At 41.4% G+C, this 26,034-nt stretch overlaps 1 protein-coding gene across 3 annotated transcripts in view; it reads left to right on the forward strand.

The window, feature by feature from the left end:
* LOC107217144 (plexin-A4) overlaps positions 1-26,034 on the forward strand; it is a 68,394-nt gene that overhangs the window by 34,208 nt on the left and 8,152 nt on the right. For all 3 annotated transcript variants that reach the window (XM_046740626.1, XM_046740627.1, XM_046740628.1), the window contains exon 3: positions 15,722-15,904. In XM_046740626.1, the coding sequence (XP_046596582.1) occupies positions 15,722-15,904 (183 nt within the window). The remainder of the gene's footprint in view (positions 1-15,721; positions 15,905-26,034) is intronic.

Consider the following 26,034-nt stretch of genomic DNA (forward strand, 5'->3'; position numbering starts at 1 on the left):
GAAATATATGTCGAGAAAAAAAAGTTTTTCTCATAAGAAACTTCGATCACAAAACGGACTATCTTAGAGTTGAGGTAAAAATCTGAAAAAATTATGCAATTGTTTTCAAATTATTTGAAGTTGATGTGATGGGTGATCCGAAGTAAATTCGTCACCAACCTAAATAAGGACCACCCTTAATATACATATGTACTATGTTATACATTAGGTACTCGATGTTTACTAACAACAAATTAGAGGGGTCTGGCAAGAAGGAAAGAAACTTGACGAAATCTGTACACCGTATCTCATTCAAAATTCCCCATTTGGTAGACTTCTTCATTGACACGGTAGAACAATATGAAAACTGTGAGAGAATATATATAAGGCCGTAGTATTTCTGACTCGAAATTGGTTTTTCGACTGCCGTTATTATACACTTCGGAGAAAACGAGTTCATATCCTTGCGGTGTCAAAGATTGATTTAAGCTCGTGGCTCTGCAGGAATCGCGTTTCGTATAATCCCACTGCCGAGTCCCAATTCCACGGCTTATATAGGTGAATAGATTTTTTTTTCTTTTCTCTCCTTCACCCGCCATTTCTACGGTTTTTCTTTTTTTTTTTTTTTATTTCTTTTCTTTCTTCGTCTTGTTTGTTTTCTCCCTCACCAACCTCCTACGTAACGATTTCATCCGAAAGCAGTCTTTCTCTCTCTTTCATCCTCTCCTGTTTTTTTACTTTACCTATTACCTACAGGATTTTCTCGTCATTCAAATTCTTCGAATCTCAGTTGCGTGTGGATTTTTTTTTTTTTTTTTGCAGGATTTTAGTTAACTTGCCCTTATACTGTACTTTTGGTCAAGAAGAACGCAATTTGAAATATTGAAAGAGGGAAGAACTTCACGAACTGAAAAAAAAGTCAGTCTTTGGTTGCCAAGTTTTTTGTTTTTTTTTTGTCTTTCAGCTGTAAAGGTGTCTCAGTGCAGTTTACATACTTGCAAGGAAAACATGACGTTGAAGTTAGTAACGTTGTCATAACGAATGACAGGGAAAAACTTACTTTTCTTCTAATTTTCTAATAATCTGAAGGAACTAACGTTTCAAAATATTAACATTTTTTGTTTCATTACAGTTTACTAAATTTCAGACAATTCCAAAGTTACGAAATGATAGTTTGTTGTTTTTTTTTCAACACGAATCGTTCAAATAACGTTACTAACTTCAAGATGATAGGAAAACATTGAAGAGACTGAGACTAGACTTTGTAAAAACACCGGGACAAACCCTCGGATAACTTTTTTGGACTACTGTAGGTACGCGTCTGTCTGAGTTTAAGGCATGTATACGTATATTGTAAATATATGTATATTAGAGACTGACTTTAAACTTGAGAATTCCGACTGGGTTGGAACGGAAATGAGAAGGAGAAAGCCGCGCCTTGCCTGTATTACACCTACCTAACGGGCTCTTTGAAACATGACTCAAATTCGTGGTTGAAAAATGATGAGATCGATAGATCAATAAATGAATAAAACGAACCAACATTGATACGGCCGAATAAAAGATAATAATTAATCGATTACAGATGCATGCATACAGGTAGAAGAAACATGGTTAAAAGGTAGACAAAGAATGAGAAAAGAATAATCAAAGCATGAATTGGCACGGTTTGCAACAACCGGAGAAGTGGTTAAAAATCGACAACGAAAGGATGATAACGCATTTATGGGGATATTGTGGTATTACACCGCATGAGGATAAGGCGAGTTATATATAACCCATTGAAATTAGGTGTGTCTACTAGACAGCGAGTGTCTAAGTAAAAAAAAAAATAACGTGCCGGAAAAGAGATTCCAAAGACACTCCGCGATACGTCTCATTCAGTAGCTAAATGTTGGGGGAAGTGTGTCGTTGAATTCCGGAAAAGCTGCGAAGTATCCATCGTTGTGTTCCTTTTGCATTCTTGTTATCGTTATCGTCATCGTAATGTCAGTCGTCGCGAAGTAAAAAACGACGGCAATAACAACAACAACAAGAACACGGATGAGGATGAGGACGATGAGAAGAAGGACGTCCGACGACAGTGTAGGAAGAAGCCTCGAGAGAGACTTTCCAAAAACAGTTACGGAACGTCAGAGAGAAATGGGTGTGGTTTGCAGGGCTCTCTCTATACAGGGCTTCCTCAATGGGGAGGAAGTACAGAGGATGTGACCTCCAAGGTATCTGACCCCCACCATCGCCGCCGAGCCCTCGCCCTTCGCCCGTCTCGCCCACGCGATGGTTGGTTGGCAGGCATGAGAGTGCCTCGAGGAGGAAGCTAGGCATCCCGGTGATACGGCATCGAGGGGGGAAGGTGGAAGGGCATGCCTTTGCCCCCTGCGTACCAAAGCCGACTTCCGTGACTCGCCCGCCGCCCGGGTTAATTGCTGGCCAAGTTGATTGAGCTTTTTCTCGACTCCTCTCTTCGTTCTCTACACTACGAGCTGCTGCCGCTGGTGCTGCTGGTGCTCCTGCTCTTGCCGATGCACATCGGCATCGCGAACGTGGCGTGCCAACCTGCCTGATACCTCGCAGTCCAGGGTCTTCCGATTGGAAGGATCACCGCGCGACCCTGTTGACCTCCCGGTTTTACTGCTGCCCCATTCTCTTTTCATTGGAAATCCGCTTGTTCCTCTCGCAGCAGCTATGCCAGAAACGAAATACCTTCCACTGTCTACTCTGGTGGGCGTGCGCTGGTTCAGGGACTCGACGAGGTTCGGGTTTCTTTGGTACGTTAACGTGACTGAACCACGATGATCAATCGCTGCTTAGGAAGAGATCCAGATTTTATCAAATGTCAGTTTATTTGTGGTGCATTGGAAGAAAAATCCCATGTGCAATTTACTGCGCATGTAGACTGTGGTTTGGGATGTTTAAGTAACACCATCGGATGTTAAATTTCTGAACTTACAACGCCAGTTCTTCTTCTACACACATAGGAGTCCTAAGCTTCCAATTTTCATCCACTTTAACTTCACCAACAATTTTTGTAGCCAAGAGAACTGTACTAATCATGGTTCACTGAATTTCCGACGATACACCGAAGTTGCGAAATTTAACCAGAAAATGCATCGTTGCATTAAAACTTGACGAACATCAGTCTTGTAAAGAACTCAAGTTCTTATCCAGTAACGCGAACAGTTGGTCAACAGAAGTCGACGCAGAAGAGCGCAATCATTTCCATGGATTGAACATTCGGATCAGCCAAAATCAGAGATTTTTACTTGCGGCTGAAGTTATAAACAATAATACATATTAATCCATCGTTCTACCATAAAAAACATTCTAGGTGCAAGGACTTTGGAGTATTATCGGCGACAGGCTGTCGTCGGTCAGTTTCAGCATCGGTTAACAGTTAGTCGATGGCTTTTACTTTTTCTTTTTTCCTGTAGACGGTGCTGTTGTTTAATGATAGATGTAACCGAGAGGATGTAGAAAAGATAGAAAGAAACACATGCACGTACTGCACGATCAAATTCTTATTGGGTATGTTTCTTTTTTTATTTTACCTTCACTTTGCCTCTTTCGTAACGGACGGACTAGGTTCTGTTCCGTCAACGACGTGTAATTCTGGTGGTACGTGCCTGAAAAGTGCATCTATAAATGCTTCCTACTTCTCCCCAGTGATAACCGTGAGACGACAACGAACTAAACGGATCAAGGCATTTACCGTAACGTTACAAATCACCATGCAGCGACAATTTCTTTTTTGGCGATTTAAAGATCACGTTTCGTTATTCCGGGCAGGATTTTTCTTTTTCTTTATTCTCCTCATCCATTTGTATCTTCTTCAATTCATCCCCGCACACCGGTCCATACCCAGGGATGGTGAGAAAGAGACTCGGATTGATTCTCAGAGAAGAAGTCGTCCAGAGGCGGATGACACTATCACTTCTGCTGCTCTTCTAGAACCATTTTCGGACACGTACCGTTTACCACGTGCCTATTTCATCAACCTTGATTTAACCGCGTCTTTTTTTACTCGGTACAGAACGTGCGAGGAGATTGATTCTTATCCCTCTGTGAAAAATAAACGACGACGACGACGGGACGACTGTGTATTCTTATAAATGAGATTTCAACCACGTTCAGGAAAGATTTTCACCATTACGATGATTTTCTCCATAGAAATTCTAAAGCTAATTTGTACTTTAACTTCCAAATATCAACAGCGAATCGTTATTTTTGTGAACAAACATATGACCATTTCCATTTGTTTATAAAATTTCGGCACAAACATACAATCCTCGAGATCGAACCTCAATGTATTTTTGTAGGATTATGCTATACCGAAAACTGCAACCAAGGCTTGTTAAGAAGACCTTGAAATTATTTCCCGACTGTATCATATAATATCTTCATTAAAAGTGTACATTTTTTTTTCTCTTTACCAATTCTGCCTCTGTGTAGACAACACAACACACCTGCATTTGAACGAATCAATCGGTAACTTCATGGGAGAATGACCGGGCGTATTTTAAGGTATAAGAGAAACATCATTTTTTTTTTTTTTTAGACACTTTAGCTGCGGTGCGTCTATTAGGAACGGATTTATCATCTCGCTGAACCCCATTACAGTATCCCATTACCTCAGACTCTCAGTCGTTTGAACTCTGAGCGAACTCTCGAATCGCATTGTATATCATCGGCGACGCGTCTATCTACCTCTCTCTGGAGAAGATATTGTCCGGTTGTAATTCACTCTCATCAATACCTCGACGCTAAACTACTCGCTTGGGAATCAGTCCTCCTACTCCTTCTGCAGCATCGTCTTCGCATCATCTCAGGATAGATAAAACAAGCTTACTGAGAATTGGATGATTCCGCAGAGCAAAGGGTGTTTCCGGGCGTGTTGCTCCAGGGCGAAGGCTGAGGCGCACCCTTTAGTCGTTGGAGTGGATGTGTGCCGTCGTCCTAACCCCACAGAAGGTCGGAGTTGTATAGGGTTCGAACCTGTTGTATCTAAATACACTACATAGCTCATACAGCATCGGCACCATCTGATTTACAGCATGACGTGACACCGAAACGTTTTGGCTTGTCTTCTTTACTCCGTGAAGAATTCGCGACTTGGCATGCCGTCTGGATTTGTCCATTTGCCGTTTTGTCTACTTGGTGAAACACATTCGCTGGTCAAATCTGGCACTGCGGGCGGAATGAAATCGGGAAACGTGGTAGCTCAAGTACCACATTAGACGGAGCATTCACCATAAGAGAAGGTGAATCAATATCCCCGGAACACGAGTTCGATTCTGAAATGGTCTGAAGTCGTGTCTGCTCCCTCACTGGTCCCGTTTGGAGAGGGAAAAATCTGAACCAGTCGTCATTCCGATCACTGGATTACCGTCGCGGGTGGGTATAAGGTACCTACCAAGGTTTCGTTTAGCTCCATGACGTCGTTGGGAAGAAAGTTGTGCAATTACGGAAAAGCACCTCGTTCGCGGGGAAACAATTTTCAAACGCTTCTCAAACCTTATCGATCCCTACATAATATTTCTGACGTTTTCCTTTTACTCACTCCGAGAGTCAGTCTGCCGGCTGCTGCTGGTCCTCGGCACTGTGGAGGGGCTGAAAAAAAAGGGAGGAAAAGGAGGGTGGGAATGGGAAGATGTTTTCTGGGATGAAGAGTTTCCCGATTAACCAAAGAGGACTCCACTCTCTTTTCATTTTTTTTCTTTCTTTTTTTCTTCCTTTCTCTTATCTTTCCCCAACTACTTCTCATTCCCACGAAGAAAGATTTCTACAGCCTCATTTAAAAGTCAAAGCAGTGTGGTATGTATAACCTTGAAGTATGGTGATTTCGGTCCTCTGCAGGGTAAAATCTAACCGAAAATATTGGGGGTATTATGTAAACGGAATTCTGTTGATCGTTGTGTGGCACTGGAGTCGAAAATAAATCACGTGACATGTTTAAAAGGACTAATCAAGGCAGCCCCTACTCCCCTCCTTCCCTCTTTTCAAATCCTTTGGGGTAGAAATTTGGTATTCGCGGAAGGCGACGATCCTAGAACAACCTGAGACCCTCGCGTTCGCTTCTCCCACTACCACCCCGCTTTTTTTTTATTTTCTTAACCCGCATGATTACGTAACCAGAAAGCGTACTAGGACGAAAAGCTGCCATCTTGGCTTTCTTTACAGAATTTTCGAAGGCGGTAGAGGTTGAGGTAAAGCGGAGAGGAACCCGTATGTGTAACTTTCGTAACAGTATGGGGTAAACATTTCGCAGAACCTCGGTCGTCCCGTCGTCCTAAATTTGAAAGGATCCTTCATGGCTGCGTAACACATGGTGAAACCCCAGCATCGCGTCCCCGTCGCCAAGCTTTATCCCCCCCTTCCTCTGTCTCTCTCTCACTCTCTCTCTCTCTCTCTCTCTCTCTCTCTCTCTCTCTCTCTCTGTTCATCTCCTCCCTCTCTTTGTGTGCTCCAACTTTTAACGATTCTAATTTGATCAGTGTCCCGCTGGCTCCTTTCTCCGTTCGCTTCACGCTTTCCTCAATCTTTTTTCGCAACGTACTCCCGCTCTCTCCACAACCAAGCCAGTTGCCTTCTTCTCCTTCTTCTTCTTCTTGTTCTTCTTCTCGTGCTTGTCGCCGAGCAACAGGACGTCAATTTAAAACTCGTCCTACCGTCCTCCGAGGAGACATGGCAGCTAGACAACCAAGCAAGAAGAAGAAGAAGAAGAAGAAGAAAAAGAAGACCCAACCCCAAACCAAACCAAACCAAACCGCCAATTCCTCGTTCTCATGGTAGGTTTATGTCCCCTTCCCCCTTAGTTCTCTACCGGTATAAAAAATGATCGGATGAACAATTTTTCGACAGAGTGGAGTTTCGGGGGCTCCCCTTCTTTCTCCCGAGTACCATCGACGAGTATTAATCCCTGCTCCCAAACCGGAGGGTCGCGTGTAAGGTCAACGGGTCCGGAGTCTGTCTATCTGTAATTTGATGTACCTGCCAGGAGCCCCCCACCTCACTCCTCTATTCCCCATCCCCCATACCCCTGACTTGTTATTTCAGTCAGTAGTTTCGGGATCACGTTTGGCAACGGTTGTACGTACCGTCGTGGGGAAGCGGCGACGAGGGGTTGTCAGGGCGCAGTTAACCTTCCCCTACTAAGTTCGAGCCTCGTGGCTCTCGTACCCTGCCCTCGCCCTTCGCCGCCGCCGGTAGAGGAGGGTGGTAAGCAGACGACGGTGTGCGGAATCATGTTGTTGTAGTCGTGTACCGGGCCATGGCTTAGCCGCTCCTCTCTCTCTCTCTCTCTCTCTCTCTCTCTCTCTCTCTCTCTCTCTCTCTCTCTCTCTCTCTCTCTCTCTCTCTCTCTCTCTCTCTCTCTCTCTCTCTCTCTCTCTCTCTCTCTCTCTCTCTCTCTCTCGCCCCCCATTGGCAACGTTGCTTCTCTCTCTCTTCCTTTCTCTAAACCCTGTGCTACACACCCCTCACAGACCTACCAATACCACCAACACCACCACCATCGCCGTCACCACCACTAACTGAGAGCACAGGATCTCGGCCTGCGCCCTGGCGCAAATCAATAGTGGGTTGTTGAGCGAGGCAAGCGCGGGACTCGGCCGGTTGCCGCCGCCAACGCTCCTCGAAAGAGAGGCACACCCCCGTCATACTCCACCGAGTTACGCCTGTGGCCCAGGAGGGATGAGAGAGAGAGCGAGAGAGAGAGATCCGTCAGCCCCCTTTCGGCCTGTGCCTTTACTCCATACTCGTAAAACTATTTCGCAATGGACCCTGGAACAGCGCTCCTGGCCCTCTAACCGGCCACTTTCGGGTCGAGGACAGACACCCCAGATTCACCAAAAATTATACCCCACCTGGGCAGTTCATCCTTTGTTTCCCACCAAAGGCCCGTAATTATCATTGGCTGGGTTTAATGCAAAAACGGTTATTCCGCACCGACATTAGGAAATACTCTGCCCCCGTGACTCGGGGCTTGAGGGGCAGATATGAAATTAATGAATTTTTTCAACCTGTGATATGCTTCTCGTCGTCAACGCGAGATCAGCTCCAATTTCCTTCATTTTAAAAGCAGTAACTGCAACATACCGGTTGCTAAAATTAGTCGTTTCTCTGGGGTTGTTGTTTTTTTTTCTCTCTCTTTTCCCTCTTTATTTTTCCTTCACTTTTCTATTTACGTATACATCCATTACTTCTTCTGGCATTATTCCATGCCAAATATACTTCTTCATTCTTGATGCTTAGTTGTCGGAGTTTATATACTTTCCGGGATAGAGAGTATAATAATGCCACGATGGGTATTCTGCCGTCCTATCGTCACCCCCTCAGTTTTGAGTGAGTGAGCTGCTTGCTTTCTCCGGGAATTAGGAACAGTTTAAAATGGAAGCAAATTCCTCCAGAGTATCATAAACCCCCCCTCCCTGATTCTCTGTTTGCTCGCTGATGATATTTTCTACTATCCTATGTAATATATGTGCTCGATTTTCGAATTAGAATATTCAACACGTACTTTCTTTTATACAATTACTCTTTACTTCTTTCATTGTTTCTTTCCTTCTTTCTTTCTTTTTTTTTCTCTTTTGTCAAAGTGTCGCGCGATGAATTTTTTATGGCGATTCTTCATCTGGAACATTGCGACAACTTGTGACAACGCCGTGCATTTCCTATTAGGTAAAAATAATTGTAACGGAAATGGTTTTTCACTACTGCTTCACGCTTTCTTAACAGCTGAATTCACTCAGTTGTCGATATTGCACATCTAGTTTTTACAAGTCGATAAATAGGTGATGAACAGATCGTTTGGTATACAGGTATATATATATATGTGCTATATACATATTAATGAATTGCTTGGAATAACAAAGTTGATAGAACGGTGTATAAATTCGTTTTGTTGCGTATTGTATACGTATACTTGATACTCAATTTCAAATAATAATAAGATCGTAAATTTCCGTTTCTCCGGAATGAGAATTTATATACCAACTGTAAATTAGGGTGTGTTTCCGGAGGCGGCGAGATATTTGGCTATATATGCGCTATTCGAATCAAGCTTACTGATTAAAAGAATATATTACGAGCTTTTCTTGCGTGAAAGGGGGGGAAAGACGGTGGGAGAAAACGACGAGCAAGCTCGCGAGGTGGAAAAGCGCGTGGGGGAGTCGCCTCGAAAGACCTTATAACCAAAGCCTCGAAGTAAGATAAGCCAAAAGGGAATCTACCGAAGGGGAAAGGAGAGAGAGGGTACAAAGTACCGGAAAAAGGTAATAGATTGGATCTCAGGACTTGGACGAATCACGTCAACTAGAGTATCCTGGTTGAGGAGGATACGCCGCGGAGGAGGGTTTAGAATTCAACGACTACCGGAGACTTTGACAAACGTTTCGCGTATCGCTCTGGATGATCCTATATACATATATACGCGAGAGCAACCAGGAGGAGATTCGAAACTGCAGGGAGAGAAATATGGGAGCCTGGCTATATATGATCCGGTGTAAGGGAGGGGGGAGAGAGGCTCGAAAAGGAACCTTAAAATTTTACGAGACCCACCCGCGAAACGCCGATAACGCACATATATCACCTGATGCTCTAAATAGTTTTCAAACTCTGGGTTGGTTGTTGTACGCATAGTTCACTGAAAATATATCCCCCTAGAGGAAGACGATAACGTATGTATGTGTGTTTAATGCGGTAAGAAATTCCAGTCCGCTTAAATACTCGTAACAACTTTGATGACGGTCTCTGTTGTTATTATTATTATTATTATTATTATTATTATTATTATTTCGAGAACTCTAAGGGACGAATGATCACAAACTAGGTGGTACACGTCATATAGGAATGAAGATAATGACTGAAATCCCAACGGAGGAATTAATGGCGTGGTATTGCAATCGAACCTTTCACGTTACACCACTCGAGGTATATCATTCGATGAGGTTAAGAACTTTATCCTCTCAATCCTACTCGTTCGACTTTTCCCCTGCTAACAAGACGGCCAATTAAAATTCACGATTTTCGATTTTCGGTTGCCCTGCTGATAACCGTGGAGCCCATCATTACCTGCAACTAGGTACCGGCTCCCAGTACCAGTCGACGTTCCGAACAATACTCCTCTCGGATTCGAATATCTCATTTCGGAGTTCGTAGGTTCGCAGCGCAGCCCAGACCCCGGGGATCATCCGGTCCGCCATCTTGGAGGAGCGACTCTAATCCCTTTCAATACCAATTTCGATAATCGATACTACCGGGTAGTAATACGGCTATAGGGATCCCAACGGGCCTCGTCCTTCTCCTCCTTGGACGACGTTAAAAATGATCGTCAAAAAGCTCAACGACTGATTGTCCGGTTATCGTTCCGTTCCGTTTTCAACGTGCAGACCTGACTCCTTTACGTCCAGGACGGAATACACATGCTGAAATTCAAACGGTATGTGGACTGCGAATTGGTTCCGACTACGTTGCTGGATGAAAATGATCGTCAAAATTCAAATTGGACATCGTCTATTCCATTCCAAGAGGCATCCACTGTTCTGTCATTTCATTCATAAGATCCACGAAACGTGGAAGTTGAAGTTCCGCCGATGGGCTGGTCTTCCTACATTCCAATCTCAAGATCATATAACCCATGTAACTATAAACAATCTCCATTCCATGCTCGTCCAGAAAGTTATCCTCACCTTTTTCGTCCGCAATGAGTCTGAATTATCTAAAAAAAATTCATTGGACTCTACTCTTTCTCTCTTTACGGAGGGGAACACGAGAGTTGAAATCCAAACAGTGGGTCACTGCTCGCGCATTCCGTTCTCAAGTACATTCGAGCTTGTGAGCAGCAGGCCTACAGTCACTTGTATGTATCGCGTGGACTGGTCGAGGCCTGCGTTACCATCCGGCATGGTTATCGTGTCTGGTTCTCATCCAGGCACCCTTCGACCGAGGAACTGGAAGGGGATCTCCCTCCCTCCTCCTCTCCTTCCCTCTCTCTCTTTTCTCGATGGACTTGAACCCAGGAACGTCGCGTATCCATTCATCCGAAATTGTAGACCGGGTAAGAACCGCGCCCATTTCATACACGTAGCCCACACACCGTATTCTTCGAGAGCAAACACACGTGCGTGACTGTATCCTCCCCGCGAAGCTTTCCGTAAATCCTACGGTCCACACAACAGTTATTGTTCACTCATTACCGGATCACATCCATGGCGTTCCAATTGGTACCGCTTACCTCTCGACGTGTAGAATACGCCGATAAATCTCTCTACCGTTCCTCTATTTTCTTACTTATATTTTTATCCCATTATCCTGCAGCGCGACAAGATTGCAGACGACGAAGGTACAACAACGACTTATATTCGACTTCCAAGCTCTTCATTATCCCCGACGTTGGCCTAACCCCAACTTACTTATTCATCATTTTTTCGGCCGTTTATCCTGCAAAGAGAGAAAGAGTGAGAGAGAGAGATAAAAGTCGAAGAACAAAGGTCTGGAACATGATTTCCATCCTGTCCATTGACCTCCTCTGTGCTTCACCGCACGCATTTATGACATCCGTATTATCACTTCGCCGTGATGACGAATACTGGGTTTAAAAGAAGACAGACAAATCGCCGAGTTCAATTTAGGTTGGCGTTTATCACCATTGCACTGTTCGCACTTGGTGTAGTACATGCTGATATGGTCGTGACTAACGTTAATCGTTCCTGCACAATCAGACTTCGTACATCCGGCATTTTCCTATCCAACTTTCTTCTCCTCGTATCAGTAATGATTTTTCTCCCCCGCCTCATGTATTTAACGTTTTGTTTGTTTTTTTTTCCTCGTTCTTTTTCCTTTCAATTCCAGATAACATTGCTATATACATTATACACGTCCTGTTTTGCTGTCGCCAATATAATCATATGTGAAAGCACTTTGTTCACATTGTCTCGTAACTTTATTCTCACATTATGTCCGACTATAGTGAGCTAGATCCACAGCTCTTTATCATCACCCGCGCTAGATTGTATTTAAGATAATAATTAGGCGCTGCCTCGTCGTTGGGGCGAGGCTCAGAGGACTACGCATATGAAATAAGACTTGCAAATTTTGCACATACAGTGAAACTTCAGTTATACGTTTGTCAAGGAGTATGACAATACTGACGTATGAGTGAGAATAACGTTAAAGTGAATTGCTCGAATATTCCTAACCTTCATAATTGGAAAATAAAAAATTTATGATTTTCAATGGCTTAGAGGTATCATTTTGTCATATATTTTCATTTACCCTTAGCGAAATCGACTAATATTATTAATCACAGCATTTAACCGCGTCGCCTGTAGGTGAGGCGCTGACCTGAACTTGCCGGAACGTGTTTGGGACAGGAATAGGCACGTATGTCAAATAACGCCATCTAGCGGTAGACAATTAAACTAAACATCGAAACGTTCACACCATCTAGCGGTAGGAAAGACGAACATCAAATCGAAATTCGTGACTAAAAATTCCGTTGCAATAACGTATAACTGAACAGAGAACAGCGCTAGGGGGTCGAAATTGGTAGCGTATAAGTGCGAATAACGTATGAACAACGTATGAACGATAAACGTACAAGTGAAATATTTTACGAGGTTGGAAGTTAGTAACGCTATCGTAACGAAACATTGGGGACATAGTCACTATTTTCTTATTTTAACAATGATATTGAATGAACCAAGATTGAAAAATATGAGTATGTTTTGTTTTATTACGGTTCAACGAATTTCGAACCGTTTAAAAATCGCTAAATATCGGTTTTTCCCCAGGACGAATCGTTACGATAACGTTACCAACTTCGCAATGATAATATTTTCGCATATGGTTTTTCTGGCAGAAATTGCCAGGACAAAAAAAATTCAACTTATAAACTAGAAAAACTTACAAACGCGATACGTATAAATGAGGGTTTGCTGTGTATATTAACAATCATTCGTCCAATGCTCGGAATGCGATAAACGACATCACGAATAGTTGATTGTAATACGTGCGTCGCCCACGTTGAGGATGCGGTCTCTGTTTTGATAACACTTGGAAAGTGTACGTTCATTCGCCTCTTTCAATTCCATCCTTCGTTTGTTTTTTTTAACTTCCCGTTTCTCTGTTTTCAGAGAAAAAAAGGAATTTACTGTAATCACCCTGAAAATGAAAAGTTGAGTTTTCGCTAGATCTACACATTTTGAAGTTTGGAGAATCACCTTCAATCATTTCTTTCTGGTGCACGCCTTTGTGTGCGTGTGTGTGTGTGTGTATTTATGTATGTGATCAATTTTTTTGTCCGACGATATCTCAGGACCGTGTTGCCATATTTCAATAATTTTAGTTTCAATCAGAGCGGTAATTCCAAAATTAAAATTCATCAAGTTTTTCATTTGATCGGTTCAGTACTTTTTGAATTCTGTAAATAACATTGTTCCAAAAAATCAACTAAACATGATGATATCTTGTGAATGCTTTGAATGGATGCGAATGAAAACGGGTATCGTAAAATTTTTTCTATCGATGATCACGAATCGAGGGTCAGATTTGCAAAATTTAAATTTGGCCTATTCGATATGCTGAAAAAGAAAAAAAAAAAAAAAAATGACTACAAATATTTGGATTTTGATGAAAAATGGTTGCCGAAGGTTTATTGGGTGGCTTATCACGAATCTGAGGTCAGATTTACAAAATACAAAATAACGAGTCGAATATGGTGGAAAAAAAAATCTAAAAATATTCGGATTTTGTTAGAAATTAGTTATAGGCAGAGATCTTTTACGTTACCGATAACGAATCCAAGGTCAGATTTCTAAAATTTGCAACGACGCCGCTTGTTTTCATTTCTAATGTATAAATTTTACTGGTCAATTTAATTATTCACCCATCTTATAGTCATTTCTCGTCAGCTGAAGAAAGTGATACAATAATAAGTTGTCTAGGTTTTTTTCCGGGTTTTTTAATCCATCCGTCAGAAGCGATGTTTAAATTTTGTAAACCTGGATTACCTGCTAATAGTATCGAGAAAAAAACTGAACGTTAATACTTTTGGTGTACCACACTATTACAATTTTCGCAAAATCCGCGATTCCTTTTCATCGTCGTAGAGCAACAACGACACAAGGATCATGTATTATATTGATAATTTTCTTTACCCTAAATTCTTTTCCACTCACTTCAACTTTCCTCTTTCGCTTTTATTACTTCTGTGTTTTACGACAAAATCAATATGTACATAATATATCCTCCGTGGTATCGACTATTGCCGAATTTACCGCCCTGTACGGTTATACACCGATATATATCTACACCCATCGGTTTTTCTCCTCATCAATGACCTGCGGTAGCTTTCAAACTTGTACACACCCTGACATATCTCGAACACATTTCGAAGGACGTATGCGGTGTACAGTCCGGGCAAAAAACAAAAGTGTACAAATTAATGAATTTCGAATCTATACCTACCAAACATCGAGTTTCGGTAAAATAGAAATCATAAAAAAAATTTTGATATCAATTTTTCCCGAGCTCTCGGAATTACCGAAAATATTACATTATGTAACAAGGGAATAAAGTCGACTTTTATTCCTGTGTTACGTAAAGGACTTTATTTCCGATTCAATGTGGCCGAAATATTGATTTTGAAAATTGGGACTTTTAAAGCGGGCTGATATTTTCCTCAAATGCGTTTTAGGAAAAAATATGCCACTTTCGTCCCGGTTTTCAGGTAAAAAAAAAAGTTGACTTCATCGTTGAGTCGGGAATAAAATAACTTACAAAATTAAAAGTTTGATGCTGGTACTGTGTTTCAATGTACACTCACGTTATCAAACATTCATAACATCAGGTGTATAATTTCGCGTGAAATTCATTTACGAACAAGATGAGATATTATTATTACTATTATTCAATGGAAATTGGACAATACGGTGCAAATCCTGTATCAGCAAAAATTCCTCATTACCACGCACAAACTGTTTCAAATTATATGGAAATGTCCGAGTCGTTTCGTCGAAAAAATTTGTGGTTTTAATTTTTAATTCATTTATTTTTATTGTATTGTTTTTTCCCCCCCCCCCCCCATCTCTGTGACGGTTAAATTTCGAGTGCAGACTGACTGGAAAATGGCCGCCCTTTGATCTCTGCATTTAATTACGTATTGATCCTCGTTCTATTTGTCTTATGCCGGTCGCGGTTGTCACTCTCTTTGTGGACACATACCTATCTCTATTATACGTATAAATAGCGTGCACACATGCGTACAATAATACACAGTTATAAAACTCAGGTCCAGTATATTCACGTACGCATTAATAACTATCCTCCCCCCAACAGTTTGTCTTCCCTCGCCTCGACTATACACGAATACCCACCCCGTAAATCGAAAGCTAAAAAAGAATTATCATCACTCTCCTCCCCCTCTCCCCCTCAAAAGTCTTCCGACAACCTAACTTGACACTCTGTTTGCGTTCATCACACATACGCAGAACAACCAACCGTGCGTCTGGTTACAAAGTCGATTGAAAACCGATCCGATGCTTCTCCGATTGTTATCCGCGTGGTAATTGATCGCATTGCATATCTGTAACGCATAACACAACGCGTGTCATGCATACCGGGATTGTTGGTAACGATCCAATCAATCGAATTTAAAACTTTACACGAGTCTTGAATTGTAAAAATTGTTTTTCATACCGCTGGTGACGTTATGTATTTATTTATTTTTTTTCTCTTCTTGTTACAGAAGCTGCAGACTATCGCCGAAGATTTTTGCGGTCTCGATGTCAACACGCCTCTAGGAGGTCAGGATCCTATCGCTGCTTTACCGGTCCTCGCTTTCGAGGAGCATCTAACTGCCGTTGCTGCAACATCGACCGGTGATTACACCGTTGTCTTTGTCGGCACGAGCGACGGCCATCTCAAGAAAGTGAGTCGTCCCCTTTTTTTTTTTTTTTTCTTTCTAAAGTTTCTTCTTCTCCCTCCTCGACCCTCTTTATTTATTTTTTTTTTTTTTTTTCAACTCTTATTTGGCTTCTTTTTCTAGTACTGAATTTCAATCATCTCCTACTTCTCGTACACCTTATTATCAGGCATTATAGTAATAATATACCGTGTATATATATAATGTATCTAATCTCTTCATCCATCTTATTTTACTCTCAGTTCCTTTACAATTTTTCCTAAGCTCCCCGCTTTCGTTTGTACCTGTAGTATGACGTTGAAAAAAAAAAAAAAAAATTTTCAATCAATTTTTCATCCAACGATTCTCGTGCAATATCTACGACGTATTACCTGCGTCAGTACGTACGTAATATATTTATATACGATACGTACCGTTATTGAAAATGAAATACAGATTTCCTCGACGCATGAATGGACGGATATACCTATTATATGCGTATAAGAGTTACGTATACGCGGAGGTTTTATCCTAGACTAAGTTACGCCCACCTAATACCTACATTGATCTATATTTGTCCGCGGACGAAGAAGCAGAAGCGTACTTTCTTATCTTACCTGTATTCATATGTTTATATATATTATATATATTATATATATATTATATATATATATATATATACATATATGAATATGTATAACCGCGGTTTATTCATGTATACATGAAATATAAAATCCGTCGAAACGCGAGTTCCAGAAAATTCGAATATAATCTTTTCGGAGAACGCGGGCAACAATCGAGCTAACAATTTTTCTGCTTCTTTGGAAAAAGTGTACCTACTTTGATCTTGCACGAGTATGGATATCAAGTCTGTACAGTAATACAAAAATCAGATTAAACTTAGAGAGAGAGAGAGAGAGAGAGAGAGAGAGAGAGAGAGAGAGAAGGAGGGATCAATATTCACAAAAAATATCTATCCCGAGTTTAAGTTTATTTTCCTCAGACGTTATAATATTATTTCTACAAAATAAATATCATTCGGAAAAATTTGTTGAAACGAGAATGAGATGGCAAAGTGAATAATAAGTAGAGAGAAAGAGAGAGAGAGAGGGAGAGAGAGGGAGAGAAAAAGGGGTATAATATTGAATTTATAAACGCTGAGCCAAGGGTTGGTATCAGATGTGATGAAAAAAAAATTTCCATCCCAGGTTTTTCGCTTCGCGTGAAGATTGGAAAATTTAGGAAAAATAGAAAAAGAATATATATAAAAAAAGGAGAGAGGAGAGCAGAGAAAAATGTTTCTATAGAGGCGAAACGCAGAGAGAGAGAGAGAGAGAAAAAAAAAAAGGGTAAACGTATAGCAACGTTTACACATCGAGCTGGGAACAAATAGGTTTTTCATTCGGGTAACGACGATTCGCCAGATTTTCCACAGTCTCCCTACCATTTTCGTACCGTCGTTCGTTCAGCCTCGGTACAGCACTCGAGCGATTAATTACATTAATTGAATATTTACTCACTCAATCGTGAATCGAACTGGAGCCCATTCGGTAGGCAGGCAGCCATACTGTAGCAGTCGACGACTCGATGCAGCAGTATTGCCGTAGTAAATAACTCATTTAACTATCCCCTACCCGAATGCAAAAGTCTATGCAGATGCTTTTGCTGTCGCTGTTGCTGTTGCTGTTGTTGTTGTTGAATTCAAAGTGCATCGACTATCGCATGGTCTATTCGTATATTATTTCTCGACGCGTACAAACAGCTTTGTTTACATTAGTTTTGATCGGATTATCATTTTCAACAATGGATTTAAGCTCCCGCAGCGTGAAATAAATTAACGGGGATGAATAATTTTATTATCTATATAACGGACGATGAGGAAATAAAATGTTTGCACATTTTTTTTCCAATTTTTTTTTCATTTCGTTCAATAATTTAATATTTAATAATTAGAATGAAATATCAATCAATGACGATCGAACAAAACGTCACGACATTGTGTCACAAACGCGAGTTTGTTGAGGCGCGTGCTGCTGACGATGTAAGGTGTACAACTGTATCGAAAGAAAAAGAAGAAGAAGGAGAAAAAAGAAAAAAAAAAAAAACGAAGAAACCGTCTGTGGGAAATAAGAAATAAAATAAGGTTTATGGGGCAAAAAGGTGTTAAAAGTCGACGGGCTTGTCCTGCGCACAGATCCGACCCACACGGGGATTACTATATAGAAATGATTGATCGTAGCCTAATGCCCGGCTAACTTTTGTTTCGGTTTTATGCTCGTATACCTCCATTGCCTGCACAGTCTGCCTACTATTATATTATACACACGTGGATGTTATTTTCTGTCTTACTTTCTTTCCGATTTTGCAAACTACGGCTTTGTTATCGTAACGGGTACGCAGTACCCGGAGTTTTCGGTGAAACTTGCCGCTTAACGCCGGCAGATAGGCAACCGAAACGACGTACTGCATTCCTACACGTATGCAATGCGTATAACCTGGTTGCCTGGATGTTGGCGTTTAGTGGTAATATTCACCGAAAACTCGTGGTTTTTGAGGGGATTTAGAACGTCGAAACAGCCGAGAATGCACTTTTTTCTTCAGGAATTCATTGGGAGCAGATGGATGCGGGTAAAAAAAACATTCCCTTTGCACAATGTTTATTAATGGCTTGAATAGTATGAAACTAATTTTTTTTCATCACGTAAAGTTGATAGCATTGACCGGATGTAGGGTCAAAGGTTAGGTCATTGTTTTTTCATATGCTTCGTTTTGCAGCGATATCTTGAGTGTTCCAGTGGACCGATTTCAGTCAAGTTTCACTGAAATGCTCCCAGGGCTTGTAGTTTTTCCGGTCTTGCTTGGAGAAAGAAGAAAAAAATCGAGCAAATTCAACCATTTTTGTAGAAGCATCGATTTTTCATTAAAATTCCAAACTTTGTTAATCAATATATAATCAAGACACTAGAGTTTTTCCGGCAACTTCCGAGTACGGTCCAAAAATGACGCGCGTGTTGAAATCGATCGGAAGGTCAGTTTTCGAGAAATCGTACAAAAATTCTAAAAAACAAAATAAAAATCAAATTGGAGAAAAACGTTCTGAAAGTTTTTGATGACTTTTCGATACTCATTCCACCGTGATACGATGTTTCTCGTGCAGCATTCTCTTCGATCTCCTTTTGTTTTATGATTTTTTGTCCAATTCCCAGATTTCGAAGAAAGTCGAGTTTGCGGATTACGCAACGATCGACGCGTTCGCCTGACAAATCCGTAAGTTTTCGTATTTTTCAATAATTGAAACGCCAAAATACGCCGCAAGGATGGCACTTTCGAAAAAGCTACAACGAAAAACAAAAGAAAGAAAATATAAATCATTTTTCAACGCACTAGTCCTCTTAAGAAAGCGTAGAGGGTGGTAAATGTGACATCGAAACGATTCTTATTTCCGTACACTTGTTATTATATGTACATTGTATACACGCTTGCACGTGGATATCGGATATGGCCCGGGAACTCTGTTATACCTTGGAAAAGTACAATAAATAATTCGAAAGCCATAAGAGACACGGTACCTTATAACATACACAGCAGCAGTAGCAGCAGATGTAAGGCGAATTATATTTTCATTTCGTCCGTCGAGTATAGCAGCGTCAAGTTGCACAGTTGTTTCACTCTTTTCCTACCTATCCGGCTTTCTACATCGTGGCACAAGGATGCGTTGTCCTTATTTAATATGCATTGTTACATTTTTAGAAAACACGCTAACGTTGTGGGTTCCAGCTTTATGCCAAAAGTGATGAAATATTTATGCATATAGATGCACACGCGTTATTAACTTCATATTTTTCTTACTGTACCTATTTGAAAAAGGCGTAGCAAATCACTTTATATACTTTTTGCAACTAGTTTTATTGCGTTATGCGAATTTTTATATTTCAAAGATTCATTACAGACTTTCTTCGACGTATCGTTTATCTAGAATTAACACCTGAGATTTGACATCGCATGTTCAAACTTCTACATGCATACGTATAGTTAACTGTAACAAACGAATACAGTTAAAAATGATTTTTTTCTTCTTAATCCTTGACCGTTGCGCATGCATTGTGTATGTAAACGAGTTAATTAATCGGGCCATGAATTATTTTCACGGTATGTTGTGGGAAGAATTTTCGAGGAATAAGGTAAAACTAAGGCCAAGTCACTTATCACCTTTATTCTTTCCAAATGAAGAAGAACAACTACACACGACTTTACTTTTACTGTCAGACAAATCGCGAGTCACGTCGAGCGCTGTTGTTGCAGCTGTATTGACCCCGGAAAATCGTCTCTTTTTCGCGCGGTCAGATTCAGGCTCCTCAGCACGTATCCTGCGGAACCTAGAAACCGTACCATAAAATATCGCCGGACGGTATAGCGGCGTGCCTAATTGTCCTGTGCAGGACACGCGGGGCAAGCCTGCAGGATGCCTAGTCGCCTAGTCGAGGAGTCGAGGGCCGGTCGAGTAGGGCCAGAGTACCGTTAAAGGTGAGGAGGAGACAGGCTCCATGGGTATACTCCAACCATGCCCGATGGCGGCGGCGAGTATCGTTGGAATAAGAGGACTTGGCGTGATACAGTGTTGTCCATAATACGACGAGCCGGCAGTGTTACCCACGGTCTTATATACAGGTCTTGAAACTCGTCGAAATTTGCGTGGTGGGGGAAATACGCTTACGCTGTATTTTTCGTTTCTTGACGCTGCCGCTAGTTCGCACTGTCGTAAGGTAATGTTCGCAAACACAACCTCTAAATTCTATCTAAATATGCTTTAACCTTTTGGGTTGTTTCATCAAAATCTTATTCAAACTCATTTGAACCGATAATACGGTTAGACAGAGATGATGGACCTGTTTCTATCTCTTTCCCAAACAACTTTACTCTACCGCTCCGCCTCTAGCGGCCCAAACCGGAATTAAATACTATTTCTAAAGCGTTCAGCCCCCTGTATGTTTGGAAACTCTACTGGTGGGGTTATGTCCTCTTATTTAAGCACAGGCCGTTTCGAATAGTGACCACGAGTGTCGCTGCTATCGAGGGATTCAGGCTGTGTGAGAGAGACGGAAAGAGATTTCAAAACCACGGACGGTCAACAACCTGTTTCCATCTCTTTCGCACGGGTGCTGTGTAAAAAATCAGCAAAACCCAAAATCAGAATTGTCAGAATTCCGAACATCGGTATATCGAAAAGTCACAATCACGAAAGAACAAAGTGTGTGAATCTTCGTTAAGCCAGATATTATGGAAATAGAATATAAAAGTATCGAAATTTGAAGTTATAGAATTTAGAATACACAACTGGTGAAAATTCCTGAAGGCCATTCGCAGAATGAGGCAAATGCGATTGCTCGCAATCACAAGTAAATAACTTTCAGATGGATCATGAAGTAGAATTTTCAGCTATTCGTATTCATAAATGCGAAGGAGTATCAGAACGGTTAGAACTGAGAGTAGTAATCTCATAGAAAATTCGGAATATAGAATTGCAGTATATCAGAATCGTCAGAATGAAGAATCGCAATATATCACAAGAGTCAATAACTCATATGATATTAGAAGCCGAGAAATATAAGTTTATGATAATCAAAAGTCAAGTCAGCAAATAAAAACAGGCACATCGTTGGCCACACTCTAAAGGGCTAACCCAACAGCTTTAACAACTCAAAGTTGTCCATTTGCATTGCGTTCGTTCTTCTTTATTAAGTATTGGGTGAAGAATTTGCTTGATTCTGTATATAAAACATTTTACAATTCAAAATAGATCAGTTGGATAGACTCGGAATGTGAAATTCTGGTGGTAAGCCATCTATGTGGTTACTTTCGGAATACCGATCTTTCTGAATTGTACGATTCTGAATAATGACCATTCTATATTCTGGATATCTGTTTTCCGCCGTTTCTAGATGATGAAGTTCTAACTTTTATTTTTATAATATTTGTGAATACATTTGAGAATATGAAACTTTCTACAAATTCATTCTCTAGAATATTGACTTTATTCATTATTAAATTCTGCATCTCTGAATTCTTGGATTAACGTTCCCTGAAGTAAGTGGGTTCGGACAAATAGAGCTCTCTACTAAATACATTTTAGGTAAACTGCAGCTTTTTATTGGGCAACATTCGGGACTTGAAATTTCTGATAGTATCTGTTCTCTCATATTTGATATTCGAGTTTATTAAATTCGAAATTCTGGCCATTCTGATTTTCGGTTTTTCTGATTTCTTACCCCCAACCCGCTCGCACAGCCTGAATCCCTCGATAGTAACGACACTCGTGATCGCCAGGCGAAACGGTCGGTGCTTCAATAAGAGGGCACACTCGTCACTGAAATTTTGAGCGAGTTCCCAGAGACCTCTATGTAAGACCGGGGTGTTACCAATGCTTCTACGACGCCATGGTCTTGGTGGTGAGAAGAAGAAGCGTGTCTCTGTCTCTTCGTGGCGTTGAGTCGCGTTGCCGAGAACTCTCACCGAGTTGTACCCACGCCGATTATCGTACTCGTACCAACCACATCGCCTTGGCTCACCGGAAGATTATGATCTAACCCTAAACCCTAAACCCTGAACCTAAACTCGCGGGTGCGATTTCGTTGAGGTTGTCCGAATCTAACAAGCGACGACGTTAAAGCAGCGTCCCCATTTCTGTAACTTGTACCCATGGAGAAATCGTGTGCGATGTTCGTGACGACGCAACGTATAAGCTCAGCTAGTCCGAACAATGAATCACCGCTTATCGTTTGAAATTCCTCGATTTCGACCCCTAGATAAACATTCGCGACTCCTCCTACGCTTCCTCTTCCTCATCCCGTTCTCTCACACATACACATACACGCGCATTTGTGTGCAACGTATACCTATAAGGTACTAGACGATCACCGTCGACAACGGTCCTTCTCTCACCCTCACTTACAAGCTCACCGAAAACCACTCTCGATTTCTAACCCTTTTCATCGAATTAGGTGTCCGGGAGACGGAAAAATGGAACGTCAATATTTGACTTGGTCCATGACGCTCTCCACCGTCGTTTGTTGCTCATGTTTTTTCCCAGGGTCTGGTGTAAGCGTTATTTTAGGTTTTTATACCTCGGATATATAAATGAAATTTTCCGTCTTGCGGGGCACGGCGTTTCCTGCATGGACTTTCAAGATTTAAGTAATCTTGGGATGGATGTTCATTTAATTACTGAAAATATTCACTAGAATTAACCGTCTGTGTGGGGTTGAAATTTTTTATCTTTTTGTCAATTCTCGTTTGTCGAGAGTGTTGGTATAGTGTGGTACAAGAGGAGAAGCGCAACTTAAGAGCAACTGGAATGTCACTTTTGAGTACTCTTGACGCGCATATGATTAACAGAGTAACGTTTGGATTAGGAAGTGAAAAAATAAGAATGATAAAGACACTTGGAAAGAAAGGGAAAAAACCGGTAATGAGGTGAGATGAGGATGTGGAAGAAGCGGTTAGTTTTACACGAACGAACGGGTTTTCTTTGCCGGGAGTGCACAATGAAAATACCTCCCGATGATGCGCGAGAGATAAAAGGAATGCATCTCTGCATATGCGGTTCACGGATGTATAATAGTCCACATATTATATAAGAAAGAGATAAATTGAACGAATGGAATTCACCGTCTGTATGTGTTATACGTTATAACATATATAGGAAAGTGACTTCGTACAAGTCCCGATTTCTGTATGAGATGGTCGGGTTTGTGTTCGCCTCGATCTCTCCTAAGTACCAAGGCTCGTTCCGTCGTCCATCGTCCATAGTCCATATGCTCGTACGAAGACGACGACGACGACGATGAGAAGCGTACCAGCGTTTATAGTATAATGCAGACAGGAGATGGTGGGCATAGAAGCACACGATGTAGGATAGATGGAGTGAAGTCTCTCTCTCGCTCTCTCTCTGCATGCGTGTGTAGACAAAAAGTTGACTGAGAGCATAAAGGACAGACTCATTGTCGGTCGAGGCTATGTCCCAGGAGTTTGCAGCTTCCAGCCCACACGTATACGCTCATTATACGTATAAGGTGTAATGGTTTATCTTTGTTCAAACGTAAACACAAGGGCCTCTAAAATATGCAGATTAAAAGGAAGACCGTAAATAATATCTGCAGGAGCTGCTGGTATAATATAGCTGAGAGATGTGTGGGAGAAGGTGGGCCCAGGTGGGGAGAGGTCGGTAATATGTTAACAAGATACCTTACCGCCAGGGATATATTTAGGAGATAGAGTTTGTCTAGGGCCTGGGAAAGAACCCGACTCTCTCGGTCCTTTTTAACCCCCTGAGAAAGTTTTCTTGATGTCGTAGTAACGTCCTGTGCACCGGTATTCAAAAACACACAAGAAGGAAAAAAAAACAAATAAATAAATTAAGTGAAAGAGAGTCGCCGAGACGTGAAGGGAGAGGGGAACAAATAGACCAAGGAACGAAATTCTTTACCCAACAACGGTTTGAGTTACTTGCTTTCGTTTACTTTAGTTTGGTAGCAGTTTGCTGCTAACTCGTTTAACAATCCGTTTAGCGCCTGATGATTGCGGTCACCGACTGATTGCGGTTTTCTCCCGGGTATTTTATTCCCTCCCCCCCTTTCATTCCATTTACATCCGAAAAACGTTCGAGCACTTTCCTCCTTTGGCATCTGTCCGCGGTTTTACATTGTGGGTACTTAGACGTAAGCTACGTTGCTGAGTCTTGGACTCTTGGCTTATCAGAGCGGTCAGTTGAGGAAGAATTTTATAAAACAACGGAAGTTGCGGTGTTTTTCAAAGACGACCACGTGTGATTTATTTATCACACCAGGCGAATCGTTGGATACCGCGCATTACGATCGCTTCTTGTCTCACTCTTTTCTGCTCATTCCATTCTCATTTCACAATATATTGCGTGACTCCTTGAACAAAATACGCGTCATTTGTTTCTGGTGATTGTTGACTGTGCCTGACGTCCACTAATGTCTGTGTGCTCAAACGAACTTCTCGATACACCTTGGATTCCACTAGAGACACTGTACATACAGCATGGTGGTATAGATAGTGTGCTTGTACACGCACACTTGGAAGCTTTCCCACATTTCGCACTTCGCGGAATACTACCGCGAATTAACTCAATTCGCAGATAATTGCACCTACGTTAGTCACTGTGCTGATATAGCTGATGATGGGTTACTCGATTTGCTCGGTTCATAGAGCCTGCTGGGAAATACATACATATCCGGTTTCTAGCTGGTTCTCATTCTCCTTTTGTTGTTTCGGGTTTAACTGTTCCTTGGAAGGATTCCTTGATCGCTAACTCGTCGTAACATTTACAGCTGATAAGTTAAGCAGGATTGGATAATTGCGATGCGGAACCAACGACGTGCAAGACTGACAATGAGGTAGACTACTATTGCCGATGATCTTTGCACATCGCGATATTCTTCGCACGTATTTCGATTAATTGTCTCATGATTGATATCATATTATTATCGACGATGAAACATGACACGTACACATACAGCATGTCCATACGATATGCGTACAGGCAAACCGCCTGCGGGCAAAGCGACAACGCGTCATCCTCGTCAATCCAGCTCAGAGGAATTTGAATAAAAAATGACCTGCCGCCGCTCACACAGTGGTCGTTAAAAGGATAGTGGCGTTCAAAAAAAAAAAAAAAAAACTTTTTAAAAGCCTGGTAAAAAATTGAATTCGAGGTGGACTGGATTACGCAAGATGAATGTGCAACGAGGAGTTGGCGGACGTAACGAATAATAACTGATAATTGAAAAAAAAAATATTGAAATTCTTCTTTCACTGTTCGAGAGAACCGTTTCAACTCTTGTTGCCTCTTGCGTGTATGGCACGTACATTCTTCTCTACTTTAGAATCGCCTCGCTAACCATACCTACACATTTTCTACCGTTCATCGTCTCGAGATGATTATCGGTTTGAAAGAATTCATTGTTTGTTCAGTACGTAACGTCATGAACAAAAACTATCTTTCTAACGTTTTACTCCTTGTTTTTAAGCACCAACAACAGCAATAGCAAGTCCCGAAAGTTATCGTCAAATCATGAGCGAAATAACACGTTGTGTGCATGGCTGGTTATATTGTGACCAAGTAGCACGTCGATCTT

Source organism: Neodiprion lecontei, chromosome 5 (genome assembly GCF_021901455.1).
Source record: "Neodiprion lecontei isolate iyNeoLeco1 chromosome 5, iyNeoLeco1.1, whole genome shotgun sequence".
NCBI lineage: Eukaryota > Metazoa > Arthropoda > Insecta > Hymenoptera > Diprionidae > Neodiprion > Neodiprion lecontei.